At 31.0% G+C, this 20,200-nt stretch overlaps 1 protein-coding gene across 1 annotated transcript; it reads right to left on the reverse strand.

Moving 5' to 3' along the window:
• Positions 1–3,359: 3,359 nt before the first annotated feature.
• Positions 3,360–7,025, reverse strand: LOC133704336 (probable lysophospholipase BODYGUARD 1). The gene is made up of 4 exons (XM_062129138.1): positions 6,096–7,025; positions 5,619–5,947; positions 5,285–5,484; positions 3,360–3,929 (listed from the first exon to the last, which is right to left on the reverse strand). The coding sequence occupies exons 1-4, from the start codon at positions 6,757–6,759 to the stop codon at positions 3,605–3,607; spliced, it is 1,518 nt and encodes a 505-aa protein (XP_061985122.1). The 5' UTR covers positions 6,760–7,025; the 3' UTR covers positions 3,360–3,604.
• Between the last annotated feature and the right edge of the window lie 13,175 nt (positions 7,026–20,200).

Here is a 20,200-nt window from a genome sequence, read left to right on the forward strand (position 1 = left end):
GATTCGAGTCACAATTTCAATACTTGTGAGCTTTGATTTTTCAGCAGAGAATCTGTTCATTCGTGGATAATTATAAGAAGGGCTACTAGCTACTACTACATTTATTCTGTCTCTTAAGAAGGTATCTGGGTCCAGGCCCGATCACTTCCATATTAAGAAAGGCTTTTACAGAGGAATAAGTTGGGCCTGGACTCTTTACCTGAAGTTGAAGCCTTATTCTTGTCGTCCAGTTAATCAGGCCTTCTTATCGGCAGGAGGCCTGATTTTATGTTTTGATTGGCCATGTAGCTACTTTGACCTCACATTTCTAGTTGTGATGCAGTCTTCTTTTTCATCAGCATGCCCCTCGAAGCCATTAATTTGCATCAAAGAACACTGTAATAGATTTGTCCAGCTTATTATTCTATAGAACCGATAACGTATCATAAAAATTATATGTTTTTTTTAATTGAAATACAATAGCATAGTACTATGTTTTTTTAACAAAAAAAGAGGTACTCCAAAAGAATAATCTTGAGTTTTTATATATATATATATATATATATATATATATATATATATATATATATATATATATATATATATATATATATATATATATATATATAGATTGAGATTTGGTTTCACAAATTGAATTGGGCAAGAGGAAAGTTTAGCTCCTTGAAAAAAATATTTTAAAAGGGGGATAAAAAACTCGGTTATGATCGAATACGTGTGTGAGATTGTTATGTGCATTAAAGAAAAACCAAGTTCTGCATATTATTAAGCCATGAGCTAGACATGTGGATTTGGGTAACCACAAGATCTTAACAATAGACTGGCAATCCCTCACGTCCTCTAATTAGCTTAATTACATTACAAGTAGCAAAAATGTTAGGTTGTTTCTCCCACCAAATTCATGAAGATCAGGCGTGCGGGCATGAGCCACATTGGATAATATTACTCTGATTAGGTTAGCCAACAGCACCCAATTAAGATGTATGCAAGCAGATCAAGTTAAATCCATTTATACTGTTTCAGGCCTTGCCACGGTCCTTTACATAAAAACATTAGCATGCATGACGGGTCCGGTAACACTCGCAAACTCTGCAGTCAAAGTTGGGTTACACTCACCCAACCATATTCGAGATTTTCTTCTTCTACAACTGTTCAGTCCACAATAATGGAGATCTTGAAATCTGGCCAGTGGTTGTTTCTGTGCTGTCCTCAAGGAACAATATATTTCTCTCGCTGCAGATATTTTTATAGGGGAGAAATTTTTAATGAAGTGGCTTCTGATGTCCGGAAAAAACTTCACACTTACGTCAAATTGTCTATAGTTTAATTGCAGGCCAAGACGTGTTGGCTGGGCTTTAATTTTGGATGTGAGCATTCCTGAAAAAACAAGCCTTTCGTGTAAGAAAAGACTCTTTAATGTTTGAGCCATAAATGATGGAAGAAAGATAATAATACAAGAGAGAATTGAGTTTTGCTGCGTAATACAAAGTCAAGAGGAAATGTTGAGTACAAGTTTGTGAACTTAGAAGCTTGTTCTGGAGACCAAATGTTTTTATAGATCTTGCTTCACCTTGAATGTGAAAAATGATGTTGCCAGTGATTAGTAAGAGTATCAATTATGAAGAATACTGTGCGTGAAGAATACGCGCGGTGCCCCTAGTCAAAACCAAAAAAAAAAAAAAAAAAAAACACGGGGCCAAAGAAAAAACAAGGTGCGGGGTGCAGTCCATTTGAGTTAAGCCTAAATTGTGTCGGTGTTTCCGTTGCCCGAACGATGACAAAAGGTTGGGCTGTTGCTGATTGGGCCACATGGCCCAAATAATAAAAATTAATTATTGTTAATTTTATATAAGAACTTAAATGTTTTTTTTTTAAATCAATTACTATTATCTTCATTCTTATTATTGAATAGTAATAGTTTTTAAGGTTCTTTTATTTTGTGCTTTTTAAGAGTGTTTTTGTTTGAAAATACATTAAAATATTATTTATTTATTTATTTTTAACACCAATATATTAAAATTATTAAAAAATATTAATTTAATAATTTTTTAAAACCAAATATAGACGCTCCGACACAATTTCGAAAGCAATTTCAAATAATCTAAAAAACAAAACCGTACGCATAAAACTTCAAAAAAGGCAGACGATTTCACCTGCAATATTGCGGTGCATTAATTTCCTTGGACACCTGTGGCAATCCGACAAGGTGTTGATAGGAAGTGCATCAGCTAGACTTGAGGGAGACCTGGCATCCCAGGATTTTAAAAATATTTCATCACATTCCTAAAACTTTATGATATTTCCAAGCAATTTAGTACATGCTCATGAATTTGATAGTTTAATGATAATTTGTCAAAACAGTCTGAGGGTAGGAAGGCTTTCTCTTCACTTGATTGAAGTGGTTGGACCTCGAATTCGGTTCGAGTACATTTAATTTAATTGCTATTCTCTCCGGCCAAAAAATATTTAAGCTCCTAACCATATTAAACGTGTTTGGAAATGAGGTTTTCTGTGCTTTTAATATTATTATTTTTTCGGTTTACGTCGAGTCATGATCGGCATAGATGGTATTATGGAACGAAAGAGATGGTACACATGGGCAACCTTGCATGACACAGGTCAAGCAAGTCGTCGAAAGGGACATAAACGCTTATCAGAACAATTTAATATATATTGATGGTTTGCAATTAAGGACCGGTGAGACATGTACTTGTATTGTAAATTGTAATTATTATTTAGTTAATGTATGGTATATGTACGTATTAATTGCTTTGGTTTTAATTAGCGACTGCATGCCCATTTTTTAAATCCTTAAATCTCTTTAAGCAAGTATTTAAGTGGGTGAATGTGTGTGAATATGTCTCATTTAAAAATGACATTAATCTTATTTTTTACCAATGAATTCTTCTCGAACTGGTTTAAAAACAGGTCTTCATTTATATATCACCATTCACACAGTCAGCTGCTCAATGCATCATCATCATCATCATCATCATCATAAACAATTTTGGAAAAATTATTTAATTTTTTTTTCCATTCCAGCACTTAATTGGCTGCATTTCATCCACCTAAGAAAGAAGAATTTATTTTGTTGTGAAAGGTAGATTTAGTATTGATGGCATTTCGTTTCGGCAGAAGTATTCAGACATTAATAACCTTAGAGAAATTAATTAACTAAGATAAATTAATGGCATAGAGAATAAATAACTTTTGGATTTGCAATAGGATGAATTACATGAATGCGTGACTCGAATTTATTGCTTAAACATCGTTTCACTATTATGGATTGACCATACAATTCATCGAACACTATTTATGAAAGGAAAAACCAAGAAAAAAAAATGTAAACTGCGCCAACAAACTTAAAAAAAATGTTGCAGATAGATATTTAATTTAGAGCATTTTGCTTATCTTATCAAATCCACAGGCCTATATAGTGATTAAGCATTTCACATGGCCTGGTTGAGACTTCAAACTTGAAGTAGCAGTAAAGAAAGAAAGAAAAAACGCCAATCTTAGGTTACTCAATTATACCCAATTTTGACAGGAAATATTTATGCATGCGGCAACCGACTTTGATTGAGCTTGAGCAAGAAGAGGGTCTTAATTAACCACTTGATCTCTTCCAAATCTCTTCAAGTTCCCTAGCAAACGCCTTTTGTCTATTAACAACAATCGTAATATGATCTTCATCATCAATGACCTTAACTCGAGCACGAGGGACTTTATGTTGAACATTGTAGCTACATTCAACTGGGATAACCTCATCTTTTTTTCCGTGGAAGATGTTGACATCACACTTTAGGTGGTCACGGACTGAATCCAAGTACCCTTCGAGCTTGCTGCCGGTGCCACAAATGATGTTGTGTAGGGTGTGCCATGCAGCATTGTGGGTGTGGCAACAGAACCCTTCAATTAAGAATGTCTTAATCCTGTACATTTTTTTTCTCAAAGTTTTGCATTTATGTCAATAGGAGAGTAGAGAGATGTCTCTTTCATAATGCATGGAATAATTAAATTCAAGCAGAGGTAGGAGAGACAATACATATTCACACACATCAAGCAAGCAGTAGCTGTCCCCATCATTTCTGACTTAGTCTGATGGACATTTGACCAGTGTTTTTAGGGTAACTTACTACACGATTCACCTATCATAGTGTATTTCATTAATGGTTACTCCTACTTTTCCATATCTATTTCGTCAAGAAGGATTTTTCCAAATCTTTATTAATTTGCTGCTTAAAATCTACGTCAAGCAAAAATAATTTCCACATCCTCCCTAAGTTCCCACCCCAAATTAATAAATTTAGAAAGCTAAAAGATCTAGAAGTTACCAATTTTATTACCATAATGCATTATTTGGAACAAAATAGCATATTTTAACTTGTGTAGCTTCGAAATCTCATATCACCAGATTTTAAAAGGAGGGATGGACATTTGTCAAACCAAGATTTGCAATTTTCACCGTTTGAACTGTTGTAGGTGTACCAAATCAGTCATCAGCACCATACCCTCCTTGGAACGACCGCCAATGCCGTAAAACAGTCAAAGATCTTCTAGCTGGGCAGTTGAGGGCCGGAAAAATTAATACGGTGGACACCTATACTGTGATCGGTCATGGATCTCAAAAATTACACTATAGGCAAGCAAAATTTTTTTTTAATTCGGATATGACAATTGTCAATTGTGTGGCGGTGCACCGTGGCCCCGGCCCTTAGCAGGGCTCCGGAACTTGGGTGGGTGTAGTCTGTGAAGTACGTGGTACTAACTAGCTAACAGTACCGTGGACTTTATAGTATATAGTGATTTAAAGGCTTAAAATGCTCAAAATCTAACAATATTGGTGGTGCCATTTTCCCAAAAAAAAGACCCCGTAATAGAAGGTATGTGAATGTGGTTGGGGCGTCATTGTCGTTGTGTGTCTGGGAATTGACTGGCAGGCTAGTGAAATGCCAGGTCTCACTCATTTCTTGCTATTCTAAAATCTCAAGATCTTATTAAGAGTCGATCCTAAATTACTTAGAGCCCTTGATCCTTAAGAGAAATTAGATTTAAAGAGCTCAGAATAAAAGGCCAAATACTTATTTCAAATAAGCAAAACAAAAAAGAAAAGGGAAATTAAGACCAAATTAATAATAAGTTTGGTGGTTAGTTATGAAATTGAGCACGAAAGCATGAAAATGCGTTTATTATGAACAAAAGGAGAAGTCTCGATGTTTGAATTTTATCACGGCACTTGAATTCTTTGGACAGGTTTTAAGGCGGTAGAGGTTTGATGAGAATTTACCTGTTTCTTGTGACGAGTTTGGTAAGGAACTCCCACAACCGATGATTTTTGCATATGACAAGGCAAATTGCCCTGCTGATGTGCTCATACCAGCACGCTATCGATGCACCAAATGTGATCAGTGGCCAAACACGCCTTGGAGCTACTTGTCTCATCACATGCTGTGTTGCTAGGACACCTTTTGGTACTTTGTAATATGGCTGCCATTATCACATGAACTAATCGGTAATCAATGCATTCAAAACTTTGAACGATTCTGTGATTAATTTTCTTGGATAATTGAAGCGTTGAAAAAGAACAGCAAAAAAACATTGGAAAAAAAATATGAACTTACAGGTGCAAGGAGGGTCAAGGACATGACCGAGCCGGGGTGTTTCACGGCAAGTGCTAGGGCCAAAATACAGCCTAAAGAATGAGCAACAATGTGGAAGGATTTGACTTCGTATGGTTCAAGAACGGATTGTTCAATCATGTCCAAATGCTCTCTTAATGTGTAAAGGGAGTCAGCTGGCTTAGGGCTCCTCCCAAACCCTAATAGATCGATGGCAAATAATCGGTAGGTTGATTTAGCTGCATGTGAGAAGTTTGGAAATAACGTCTCTGTCCAAAATGCTGAAGATGAAATGAATCCATGAATGAAGAGGACATCTCCTTTTCCCTTATCTGATCACATATTACAAACCCAATATATGTTAGCTAGTTTCAAGGACTCAAGCTAATTATTACACATTAGAATTAATTACACTAAATGAATAACTAGTATATACTACATGCTACTAATCAAGATAATTATTATTTTTTAATTTATTACCTTTAGGTCCTTCAGCCCTAACGAAGAGGGTTTCTTTGCTAGAAGAGGTCCACGAAGTGCAAAATTTGCAATCGCAGTCAGACCATCTTGAAATGGGATGTAAGTGCTGGCCTCCAATCTTCCCTTGAAGCATTTCAACAATGGTAGAGTTGACAGTTAATGTGGATCTCAGAGTTCCTTTCTTGATCTTCTCGGATGTCTGTACAGTGACAGTACTGGACTTACCCTCCACCTTGATTCGCTTGAGCTCATTAACCGTTGATTTTGAAATCTCAGACACTAATGAAGTACGAGTGTAAAGAGTGTCCGAGATCTCTTCTAACCTTAACTTGGTAGAAGTAAGGCAAACAATTTTGGACTCACCTTGTTCAGAGACCAAGATCTTGCCACCACTAGTTATGGCTTCCTTAGCTGAGGCACAATAACAAGGTTTCCATTCAGCTTCAATGATGAAATCCGCAGCTTTGAATGCAAAGCAAAGAACGAGATCAAGGATGTCTAGAAAAGAGAAGACAATGAAGCTCACAGCATCATGTAAAACCCTGCCTGTTAATGTTAAAACCATCATGGTTTTTCCCATTACAGCCATTTCACCAAGAGGCATCATCACTACTACCCCCTTCAAATAGTTGATTAGACCCCAGAGACACAAATACAAAGACATGTAGAAGAAAGAATAATGAGATGAAGCTAGCTATGAGGGGGAAGTTTTAAGGAAATCATTTGTTCCTAATAGATCCAAAATGTCAATGAAATTAAGCACGCATGCCTCTCTTCTTAGTCTTGATTTCTTGATTTAGAGTTCTCGGAAATGTTGTGGAAACAATGTTTCCCTAACTTGTTGACCACTTCCAAAATGTGCCTCACTTGATGAAAGCGTGAGGACTTTTCTTTTCTACCTTCTTAAGACGTATTGGGGAGAGAAAAGGGGGAGAGAGGGAACACACTACTACTACAGATAGCAGATAATGGAATTGATTGTTTCATTAAACATTGTTTGTTGGCCAAGGAAAAAAGTTAGGTGGTAGTTGAACCTCCCCTACAGGAGAAGAAACAATTCTTCTTAGCAAATAATAAGACTACATTTAAGTTTCTTTTCCTTGCCTCTTCAAATGAATATGAATAAATAACACCATTAATTAAACACCCGAACCTCTCTCTAATTAAAAAAATTTAAGGAAAGGAAACGAATTTTTTGTAGAGAAGAAAAGATCTCTTTCTTGCACTTGAGAAATACTACTATAGTTTTTTTCTCATCTACCAAGTTACAACCCATCATTTGTTAGTACTCTTGATCAGAAATATGCGCCTAACGCATTAATGTAAGGATTATTTTTCAAAATTGAACAGCTCCCTCCGAACCTCTTGTATTTATTGCAGGCTGTCTTGCCCTCATGACTCCATCCTCGTAGGTAGTAGAAACTATTATGATCCTCGCCACCGTCCTAACTCCTGAGGTGACCTTATAAATGATAAAATCCCTTGCTTGATCTATAGATGGCTTGGAGGATGAAAACGGGTAGATGACAGAATCCTAGTTCTAATAAAGTACTTTTTGTTTGATGGTCAGGTGATATTCTAGCAAGCTAGCAATCGTACTTTGTGCTTGTAAATTGTATATGGTGATCACCAATACAAGTTAAGACACAAACTTAGTATTTTACTTTTGAGATAGGAAAAGGATTTCTTGAAAAAAAATAATTAGAATTCTTATTGAATATTATAGTTTGAGCTTATCTTTATATCTTATAATCTTTCTATAAATATAATAGTCATGTTTTTAGAATTTAGAATGTTTGTATTTCTATGTGTGTTAAATATCTGTAATGAATACGATTTTAAAAGGTTAAATACTTGAATATTTAGTGTTTTCAATAATTAGTATCAAAATATGTAAGAAAATAAGAACACAACAATTTAATTATCTTCCTTTTGATCTAGGAAATAGAACCCTCAACCATCTATATAATATGTTATTGAATGATTGGTTCGGAGCTAGTATTAAAGAAGGTAATTTTGTAATTATCAAGCCTCCATTCTTTGTATATAATACTCACGTAGCTTTTCCTCTGTTAAAGATCTTAAACGAGGCGGCATGAGAGTTTTTTTAGGAGGATTCCTTGAAAAAAACGTGTTTAGAATTCTTATTGAAATATTATAGTTTGAACTTATCTTTATATTCTATAATCTTTCGATAAATATTAGGGTCATGTTTTTAGAATTTAGGATCGATGTTTGTGTTTTGTGTGTTAGATATCTATAATGAATAATATTTTAGAAGTTTAAATACTTGAGTGTTTAATATTTTCAACAATTAGTATCAAAATGTGTAAGAAAAGGAGAACACAACAACTTAATTATCTTCCATGTTGATATAAAAAATAAACCCTCAACCATCAATGTACATAATATGTTATTGAATGATTGGTTTGGAGCTGGTATTATAGAAGATAATTTTGTAATTATCAAGCCTCCATTCTTTGTATATAATGCTCATGCAGCTTTTTCTCCATTAAAGATCTTAAATGAGATAATATGAGAGTTTTTTTAGGAGCAAGTAAAACTGGACCATCTTGTGATCGACAAGGTGAAAGAAATGCCAAAGATCTTAAATGAGGTAATATGAGAGTCTTTTGATGAGCAAATAAAACTTGACTAACTCGGGATTGACAAGGTGAAAGGAATGCTAAAATTAGTTTATTATTTGTTCATGGGAAAAAAAAATATACTCTGATCAGCCTAAAAATATCTTAGCTTGAGAAATAAAATTTAGTGTATTGAGCAATGGAAACTACAAGTATTGTAGCTAATAAAATAGATGTATCATCATAAAAAAAAAAAATATACTTCGATAACTTTTATTTCACGCATGGAAGAAAGTTAAGAAAAATGTTTCATAATGCTCTAATTTCTAGCCAGCAAAAGCAAGATATACTTTATATAGTAAAACTTGCTTTAGAAGATTTGATTCTAGTAATATTTAGATTACTGGATTAAGATCAATTTAGAAATATATTCACAATTCATATGCAATTGCTAGATATTGAAGATTTGTATATCCTTTACAAGGGGAATATAGAAGAACTTAACTTAAAGTTGAAATCGTTTGTGAAACTCATAAAATTACTTGTATAACTCAATAAAAACTTATTTAGAGGAGAGTCCTTTATTGCTATATTGAGTGTTTAAGAACATCAGTTTAAAGGGGGATTGTTGAGATAAGAAAATGATTTGTTGATTAAAAATATTTTTTGATGATGATGATAATTATATGTTTAGAATTCTTGTTTAAGTAGTTAACTAGAATCCTTATTAAACTAGTATTTAGAATTCTTATTGGAATAAGATATTTTAAGATTATTTTTATCTTATAATCTCTCCATAAATATAAGAGCATGATTTCAAAATTTAGGGTGTTTGTGTTTATGTTTGTGTTCGTGTGTGTTTGAATATCAATAATGAATAAGATCTTGAAATGTTAAATACTTAGTGTTTATTGTTTTCAACATGGACAACATAATAATTTAATTTCACCTTCGTGCACGGAGGAGAGGCCATGAATTTGATTTGCAAAGATGTGAAATTTTGAATTAACTACATGGGGTTGAAATGGGGTTTTGATTGTAAAATTAATTTGGTTTTCACTAGTTTACATGACTACACTGCACCAAGACTCAATATATATATATATATATATATATATATATATATATATATATATATATATATATAAAATTCATGTTATGGTAAACTATTTGGTATTGTTATTAAACTTGGTTGAATCTTGAAATCTCCCAACTTGATTCTTTGCTTAGCTAGAAATTTAAAATTAAATCGTATAAGAGTTACTTCGATGTGATCTATTAAACTTAACGGATCTAAAGATAATTTAGATGACTGGTAAAAAATCTAATTTGACTTAAAAAAATTCAAGATGATCAATTTTATATATTGAGACGGCAATATATTGGATCGAATCGATCGGGTTTTGTAGCTTAACCCTCCAAATCCGCGATCTAGATGATTGAATGCACTAAATTTAAGAACTTTGTTTTCTCAAAACTAATTTTTACTTAATTATACAATAACAGAAATAGATACTCATAAAATCCAAGTACAAACCAAATATTAAGATATTTATGTAATACTGTGATAATCTCATTAAAAATATATCAAAATAATTTACGAAGATAAATATAAAATCAAGCAAATATTAAAGGATAAAATTAAGAAAATAAATATAAAAATAAAAGAAAAGAAAAGAGTGGGGGAATGAAAAAAGAAAAGGAAAAACGAGGCCACCTCCTTAATTCACTCTTCATATGAACAATGAAAGAGTTGGTTGCACCCCAAGTTTTTTAAAGCATCACTAGTTTGGACGCATGCTCTTGCTATAGTAGGAGGGGACCAAAATTTTTTAAAACACAAATATAAATGTCAAAATCTCCAAGAAATTTTTGGCGTTGTTATTACACTTGAAAATATAGTTGTTTTGAATTTTTATTTTTCAATTGAGATAAATTTTTTTATTGATGTATATATATCTTGTTGATCTTAGCAAATGCAAGGTTTAAAAGAGAAATCATTCTTTCCATTAATAAAAAAAAATAATTTATGATTGCTAAAAAAATTAAAAAAATATTAAAATGGTATGTCCATATTTTATATGTGTCACTAGGAGCTAAAATATCATAAATATAATAAAATCATGTTTAAAATCTATTTAAAATTTTTAAGAACAAAAGGATTGGATTGAATTTTCATGAAAAAATTATTATTAATATTATTATTTTTATATCAAATGCATAATAATTGAAAAAAATTATTAAAGTTCAAAAGAACATTTAAACAATCTCTATCAGAACCGCAATATCAGATGTGGCTGGCTAAATGAAAACCAAGGAAATAAATGACAGGCAACCAAATGTTGGAAAGAGAATTAACAAATCAACGTGTGGCGAGTGTACTTAATAACGATCAACCACATTTATCAACCTCCAGACACGACGTGTTTGAAAGACACTCGCTGGTACGGCCCGTCCTCAATCACTCGTATTGTGATATTTATTTATACGATTAATTAAGTGCGCAATCATATGTTTATCATCGGAGGAAATCACTAAATTATTAATCGATTGTTAGTTCAATATCTTAATTACACGCATTTATTTTTTATATGATTATCAACGAAAAGGGAACATATGCTTCGCTTGTAATCAATTTTTGCCCCCTTTTTTTTTAAAAAAAAAGAAAATAATATGCATACTTCTTTAAAATATATTATTTACCAAACACTTCTTTTTCTTACTATCCAAACACGTACTAATTCGTGGAAACAGGAACTAAGAAATTGATAATAAGACAACTAGATCTACAGCTAACTTCACAATTAACATCAACTCAATTTCTCCTCTCTTTTTTTTTCTCTTATACTTGTCAATTCAGAGCGAATGATGCCGTATGTACTACGATGGCAACAGGCAATAGCATTCAACTGGTTATTTGATATGTGATTTGTAAAGAGCTAGATAATGTTTTTTAAAAATTAAATACGTGAGTTTTTTTAATATATTTTTTAACATATGAAAATTCTCCATTATAATTTAAAAAACTTATATATGCTTGTAATTAAATAGATCAGCAATAATTTGTGTCAATAAACATAAAAAAAATCGTTATTGATACATAAAAACTAATATGAAAGAATAAATAAATAAATATAATTCAAGATATTTAATCTTACAACACGAATTATATACCCAATTGTGTTTGATAACTTTGTTTATTAAAATAAATTTTTTATTTACTCAAATGATTATCCATATATGCTAGTAAAACATTAAAAAAAATCATTAAGATAACTAAAGACTAAGCTGAGAAATAGAGAAATAAATGTAGATTAAAATATTTGATCTCGTAACATGGATCATGTATATAATTTTATTTAATACCTTTTTTTAGAATATTTTTTTATTTAATTAAACTAATAAAAACATGCACAAACATGAAAAGCTATTAAATAAAGTAAAAAAAACTATTATATATTGTTGCAGTATTAAAAAAAATGCTATAATTTTACATGAAAACAAAGTAAAATATAAATGATATTTAACTGAAGATTAAATTGAAAAGTTAAGACATAAATATGGTTGTAGACATTTTATCTCGAAGCACAAATCATAAACTCGATTATATTTAATAACATTCCAATGTTTTATTTAATAAAATGATAATAAAAAAATATGTATAGCTAGAAAGGCAATTGAATAAAATTAAAGGAGAAAAAAATTAAGTACGGCTACAAAGAAATAATGCCTCCTAACAAAGATGAAATGATGAAATCTTATCCGTAAATTAAGCAAAAATAACATCATATTCAATAAAAGAATATCATAATTTAAAAAAACATATTAAAATTGAAAAAAAAAAGCTAATAAAGGATGAACTTGCAAGAAGAAAAATAAAAAGGCAAAAAAGGCCTAGGCGCACAAGCCTAGCCTAGACTTAAAAAAAGCATAGATCTACGTGCTTGGGCTGATTTTAATATGTTTTTGTTTATTAAATGGTGAAAACATGTCATCCACTCTTATTTTTTTGGAAAAAAAAAGCTGACAAAACGTTGCTTGCTTACTTCCATATTCCAACCATAATGATAGTCGAAAAATTAGGATTGATGCTCTTTTGACCTAAAAATTCATTTTTAATCCAAAACACTCATAAAACATCCCTCGCACCTTGATAAATTTATATATGATCTCAAAGAACTAAAAAATTCTCTCAAAAATCTAAAATCAACTTGAAACTATAAAACTCCATAAGCTCAAGCCTACTATTTTAGACAAGGAGATGGATAAAAAAATATCCAGGTAAAACTTCTTTTATTGAAAAAAACTAGTTCACACCAAAATCAATATTTTTTATGGTTGAAATCGATGTCAACTGAAATTTTTTCTCTCATCTACCATAATCTAACTGTTTTCTCTCTGCTTTCTCAAATCAAGGACCAAAAGATTAAAAAAAAAAAGAAGTTTCAGACTACAATTATATTTTTTAAAATTTGAGGAATCGAATAATTTATAACTTGAAAAATAAAAAGACTAAACTGAACTTTTCTTACTATTTTTGAAATTGCACCCGCACCCATTTCCTCCACTTTTTTCACTTTATTCTTTTTTCTTTCAATCTTGTCCTTGTTTAAGAAATTTAAAGCAATTGATCTTTAATTTGACCCTCAAAAGATACAATAGACAAAAAAAAATTGAGAAACAAAATAAAAAAAATTACCACAATAAATCTACAGTGAAAAGTGTAAGAGTGAACAGCGTTTTGGCCCACTACGTGTACAGTTTCTTATAATATAATATTTTGTTAATTAATTTTATGGTGTGGCCATTAATTAACTACGTCGTAAAGTAATTGGTATGATTAATTATATAGTCATCGTGAGATGAGAGTCTTTAAAGGGTTAGATCATAGCAATTTTTTTCCTTATTTAATCTCCAAGCCCAAATAATCGGAATTTGACCTGACGACGAAAAAATAATTTTAATTGCTACCATTTTGAACTTCTTAGCTCTAAAGCACACTATCCCCGATTATATTAGTTTTGAAAAGTCTAGTGTATGTGTGTATTGAAATGAGCCCCATACTCGACCCTAAAAAAAAAAACATTAAAAACTATAGCTTACCCTAAATAAAAAAGAAATTAGTAATTTCATTGTACTAAGTAAAACACAAATCCAAAAAGATTATAACTTACTCTTGAAAAAGTAATCCACAATACCGGCAATATATCTAAAGAGCGGCAAACTAACTAGTTAGAGCTTGTTTGACAATGTAGTTATTGGTACTTTTCAAATAATTTTTTGTACCAAAATACATGTTAATGATATTTTTTTATTTTTTAAAAATTATTTTTGACATCGGCATATCAAAACGATCCAAAATATACAAATCATATTAAATTTTAACAAAAAAAAATTAAATTTTTTAAAAACACGAGTTGAATCACGTTCCTCAACATTACCTTAATTAATATACAATATGACTCCAAGATACTCATAACGTGAAAAATAACTTTGGGAACGCACAAGTCTGATTTATCATTGAGATCGATCAAGAGCGGACAGAGCTTCGAATGACTAAATTATCATCACTGTAAAAAGAAAGGACTAGTAGCATCGCAGAGGAGTCATCAAGCTAGGTTGGAATGGAATCACTAGTTAAGTTGTTACTTTTTCTCTTTTTGTTTTTTTTGATATTTTAGAATGTTGAGGTCGAGATCTAGGAGCTATGCAGTGAAACAACTATAGAATCTCAAATCATTTGGTAAATAGAATCATATAAAGATAAGTATAAACAATCACACAACTTGTGTACATTTAATTCGGCAATTTAAACCTACTCTATAAAAAAGATAATTAAAAAAATTTATTATAAAAAAATATAAAATTATAAAGTGTCATATAAAATTCACTAGAGAAATTCATAATAAGAATACCTTTACACCATAATCTTAGAAATTAAAAAAACTAAAAAAAATTAAATTATTCTTCATCTCTAGAACATGTTGAACCTTTAATGTCCTAACAATATCATCATATATCCTATTATAAATTATATCTATATCAATAACATAAAGTTTTTTGTTATCTCTTAATAAAACAATATCATTGATTGCTTTATAAGTGTTAAACCAATTTTATTATGATAAGTATGAAATGTATAAGTTAAAACTAGAATCCATTCATCACCTGCCCTACTAATAGGCATAACTAGAACACTTTCATTCAATGTCATCAGCAATTTCCTCTTCACTAGAAACATTTGCAGTATCATAGGTTTCTTCCTTGTTAACCTTATCTTTTCATTTGGGATAGTTATTTCTAAAATGGCATACTTCATGACATTTAAAACATTTTATATTTCTAGACTTTGATTTTAATCTTGTTATGCCTTTACAACCAAAACTCTTATTATTTGTTCTACCTTTTACAGTTAAGCCCTCTATATAGTTATTATTATGACTCTCTAACACTCACCTTTTCAATTTCATAGAGGAAAGCTTTGACATTTTTTGGACTAGTATTTTTCTATCCATATAGTAATGTATCAATAAAATAATCAAGGCCATGAACAAAGTATAATCAAAGCTTGATTCTCATCTTTAACCTTAACATTAATATTTTACAAATCTAAAATTATTCTATTGAATTCATCACAATGGTCTTTAATAAGCATGTTTTCTTTTCTCTGGAGAGTATACAACTGATACCTGAGATCAATCCAACAATTATAGTCTTCTCAGTAATCTCTTTCCAAACCTAATCAGACCAACTAAGCTGAATATAATTATATGTCCATTCTATGAAATATTGTTTCTCTTCATCATCCATCCTTTTAAGCAAATTGTCTATATCTTTCAGTGCATTAAATAAAACCTCGTTGAACTAACAAGACACACATCTTATTGTTAAATTTCCTTACATAAAATTTCGTTGTAAATTTAATAGGATAACACGGGTTGATTCAAGTTAATTTAATATATAATTATTTTAATATTAAAAAATTATATATATATATATATATATATATATATATATATATATATTAGATTTTAAGTTCATAATTATAATTTTTTTCCAACCTAAAAATATGTTAGCAATGACTAGACATTATTTTTTACATTAATAAAAATGGAATCTAGTCCGATTTGAATTAGATTTTGATTCCATGAATAGAATTTGTTTTCAGCTAAAAAAACACACATTAACAACTTCTGAACTTTTCTTACATTAATAAAAATTAATTCTGACAAATGGGTGAATGATCTAAGAAAACAAAGCCGAGTAGCCGACCAGCACTACTCTATGAATTAACTTCAATATTCTCTTTGTAAACTACCACCAACACATGGAACCAGTAATTACTAAAAAAGGAAAGGAAAAGAAAAGGTAAAAGAAACGGCTCTTAAATTGAAGCAGCCGTTGACCTTCGAATTGAGCCCAGAAAGAGTTGAATGCATGAGAGATCAAAAGTCAAAGCCCCAACTAAATTTTGGTCTGATGAATTCTTCGCGACCCATGACTTCCAATACTGTCATAATTTTGCATTCCCGAAGCTTCTTGTTATTGGTTTGTCCGCCTTTTTTTTTTTTTTTTTGGAAACCCTATAGTTCTCATGAAGACATGAACTGCTATCAGTATTAATTACGTAAACGTTGATTTCCGCCCATTGAAAAAACTGAAAGCAAAGATGAGCTGTTGAGTGTTAAAAGAGGCCATGTCTGGGGTTCAGTCTACCTGGCCTCCCGACAGCAGGATATGGGCTCTCTGCTAAACTATTATCGAAGCAGGAAATAGGAGAAATGAGTTAAGAGCCAAGTCGGTGTTGAATTCTTAACCATTACCGCGTGAGATGTATCTACTTTGTTCATTTATGTATCCATGCTGTGCTTCTTGTGACACCTCTCCTCTGTGCATTTTGTGCAAGCAGCCAAGACATTGAGCAGCTGGTAAAGAAAAGAGGGATTTCCTTTATTTATTTTAATAAAAAAAAACCTCAAACTTGAAATCTCTTTGTATAAACATTAATGTGAGCTAATCTGCAACTCATTAGCTTTTCTTTATTTGTTCAATACTAATATGATCAAACAGTTGCATATTCAACATAATTTCATCAGTTGCGAACCCTTACCATGATTTTCTTTAGAATAATTAATCTTCTCATGTCATAATGACAATTGATGATCAATTAAAAAAAGATGGGTCATTTGGGCTGGACAAATTCACTAGACAGGCTAGCTAGCTAGCTAGTTTCTCCCTGCTTTGGTGCAATGAGATCGAGTTCAATTTTGGATGGATCTTGCTTCTGGGTCTCTGTGTTAATGCTTGCAGGGTGATTTCTTAAATAGATGAGATGTTGAGCTGGCCTGCTTTAGGTAATTGCATATTGGGCTTACTGACCCACATACATATTCAGCACTAGCCCTACCAAAAAGAACTCTCCTCCTCCAAAGTAACGCCAAAATGAGCGAGACCATCTGCACAAGAAATGGACAACACATCTTCATTAAAAATGTCTTTTTGATAAGCTAAAGTTGGGCTTCATCTTCGTTAACAGCAAACTCGTAAATGTATCCACTCTAATTAAGACCATGGATGCTGTTTTTATCCAGAAAAACGCATCTTGTTTTGCTTACTTTATATATATACGGTATCTTGGGCTCAAATCCACGCCCCGAATTAGATTCTTGCACCTCGAGCAATGCTTGCGAAACAGAATTTACATCCTGCGATTCGTGACTATTAATACTAATGAGCAGAGAGAATCAAACTTAAAACCACATAGAAGGTATGTTTCTTAACCTCATCTATTTTATCAACTCAGCAACTTAGAGATGGTTTTGTTTTGCTTGCTTTCTCTTTCCTTTGATAGGCTATTTTTATCTACAATTTGAATAAATCAACATGATGAGCCTTTTCTTCATTGAGGACGTCTGCTGCCTATCTATCTATAGATATGGTTACATAACTATACGTGTGTGTGTGTGTTACCCAAAAAAAAAACACTAATAGCGCTTAGCTTTCTCCAATAATACGTGAGGAGAAATATTATGGATTCAAGTAGTCTATTGATTATTTTGTCTTTTAACGCACTAAATAATTACCTTGGTTTTGGAGGTAGAGTTGTCTTTTACAGGAAATCACAATGATTTGTCAATTGATTGGGGTTAATTTCATAAGTTAAGCAAATTTCATCACCATTGGAATTTAAAAAAAAAAATAGGTAAGTGTGTATTTTTTTACTTTATTTGCACAGTTAAAGGACAATGATACCTTTAAAAATTCAAAAGTTTTGGCATTGCTAATAGGGGTTTTTTTTTTTATCTTTGTTTATTTTTTTTACAATGAAATGACATGTTTAAACTTTGACTTTAAAATATCTAAGCCTACGGAGGGCATTTTCATCTTTGTTGCATGCTTTTTTGTCATATTAGGATGTCGTTGAGAGTTTTTGAGTAATTCTAATTATTAAAATATTAAAAAATTAATATAAAAGGCTGACACGCATCTATGCATCATTATCCCCTCTCCAAACAGGTGGCACGTGGAACGTATTAAAATGATCAAAATCTATTGACTGTCGTGTTGTTCGACACTTCAACTGGCGGCACAACTGTTGGTATGGAGCATTTGGCTTGGTTAGTGGAGATTCAGCAGCGATGGAGGTTTTTCCTCCTCCCCTTCTCTTTCTCTCTCATGTGCATTGGTTTTTACGTTGATTCTTTAAAAATTCAAATGTGTCCTCCGATTTGTATTTGTTTTAAAATTGATCCTTATTTTTTTTATTTGTTTTGATTTTAAGACTTTTTGATTTTTTGTTTTTGTTTCAATTTCATCCCTCTGCATTTTATTTCATAAAAAATTATATCAAATTCGGTCCTCATTCTTTTGATTGCTATTTTTTTTATCCTTTGCATTATTTTTTTTATTTCATCATTTAGAATTTAATTTAATTTTGTTTTGTTTCAAATTTTAGTCCTCATTTTTTTATTGCTCTTTTTTAATCATTTTCTTCATTTATTTTGTTTTTAAATTTAATCCCTGATTATTTTATTTCAGTTATATTTTGTGCATGATTTAGTGTTCATTGTTTTTGTTTTTGTTTTTGTTTTTATTTTTAATTTTTTATGATTGAGAATTTTGCTTCGTTATTTTTTCATGTTTGTCTTCTATAATCATGACTCGGTCCACTAGTTTCAATTATTAACTCATTTTAAGTTTTGTTATTTTTTAAAATCCTTTTTAAAAATTAATTTTTATTTTTGTTTTCATCATTTGACATTGATTTTTTAGGCCTTGAGCTTCATGATTTGTTCTGATTTTCTTTTTGTAAGATTATACCTATCTCATATCTTGAGTCACAGGTTATTAAAGTTAAGCTGGTTTAACTCGAGTTTTTTTATCATCCGGTATTTTTTTCCTACTTTCGATGGGTTTTTATGAATTTTTTAGAGTAAGATGGGTTATATCGAGTTTTTGTTTTTGTCTTTGCTGTAATTAGATTAAATTAATTTATATCATCCTTCAACATTAAATTAGTTTGGTATTGCCTCGGTTTTTTTAGTGATCTTTGTTAGATTTTACTCTTTTAACAAGATTTTTTTTAATTAAATTAATTTATCTCACCTTTCAACATTGAATTTGTTTTATATTGAGCTTATTAGTTTAGTCTAGGTTTGAAATTTAATGGTTTGCAACTTTAGAAGGTTAATCTGGATTTAGAAGGTTCACTGAGATTTACTTAATTTTTTTTCTTTTTTTTTAGCTTAGTTTTTTTTTGTTTCATTCTCAAACATTTTCTTACTTCTTTTTTCTTCCAATTCCCGTGAGATTTTCTATTCATTTTGAAAAAAAAACACGTGATACCAAGAGACCCAGACCGACCTATGCCCCGGATCTTCCAGGTCACGAGTCAACCCGTCAGGTCGAGCATTTTGATCATGTATTTTGATTTTGATTTTTTCAATATTTTCCTTTATTTAAATATGGTCCTCACTCACTTGATTTTTTTTTTTGATTGTTTTGTGAATTTATGAACTTAAGAATTTTCAATTTGGCATTTCATTTCAATATTAGATGGTATTTTAGGTTTTGGTTTTAAATTTTTATTCTTGATACTTTTATCAAATTTTAATTTTTTTTCAACTTCATCATTGAATTCATATTCTTGTTTTTTTATTTTTCAATTTCATCACCCAGGTTTGCTGATATTTTTTTTTACTTTTTTTTCATTGATTTTCTTTCTTGATTTTTTCTTTCATCATTTGGATTCCTGGGAATTGACGATCGGTATTTTTTCTATTCTCTTTCTATGATGTGGAGCCATTAATTTTTTTTAATACACTTACAACACTTTATTATTGTTTTTTTTACGCTTCAAAAAAATTAGATCAACCCTAAGCGAAGCGCGTGCAAGTTATCTAGTATATTGCTATAATTTTATGGTATTTTGGGTTGTTTTTGTATGGGCTTTTTAGTAATTCTAAAGTTGGATGGGAGTCTTTTAGTAATTCTATAGATCAAATGAATAAGAGATAAAGC

The sequence above is a fragment of the Populus nigra genome, chromosome 1 (assembly GCF_951802175.1).
Source record: "Populus nigra chromosome 1, ddPopNigr1.1, whole genome shotgun sequence".
NCBI lineage: Eukaryota > Viridiplantae > Streptophyta > Magnoliopsida > Malpighiales > Salicaceae > Populus > Populus nigra.

Bases quoted from the DNA above. Each gene is read 5' to 3' on its own strand.
- LOC133704336 (XM_062129138.1), bottom strand. From the start codon at position 6,759: ATGTCTTTGTATTTGTGTCTCTGGGGTCTAATCAACTATTTGAAGGGG. The intron at 5,948-6,095 runs GTAATAAATTAA...ATATGTGATCAG, and splicing joins TAGGGCTGAAGGACCTAAAG to ATAAGGGAAAAGGAGATGTC. The intron at 5,485-5,618 runs GTAAGTTCATAT...TGATAATGGCAG, and splicing joins CCTTGACCCTCCTTGCACCT to CCATATTACAAAGTACCAAA.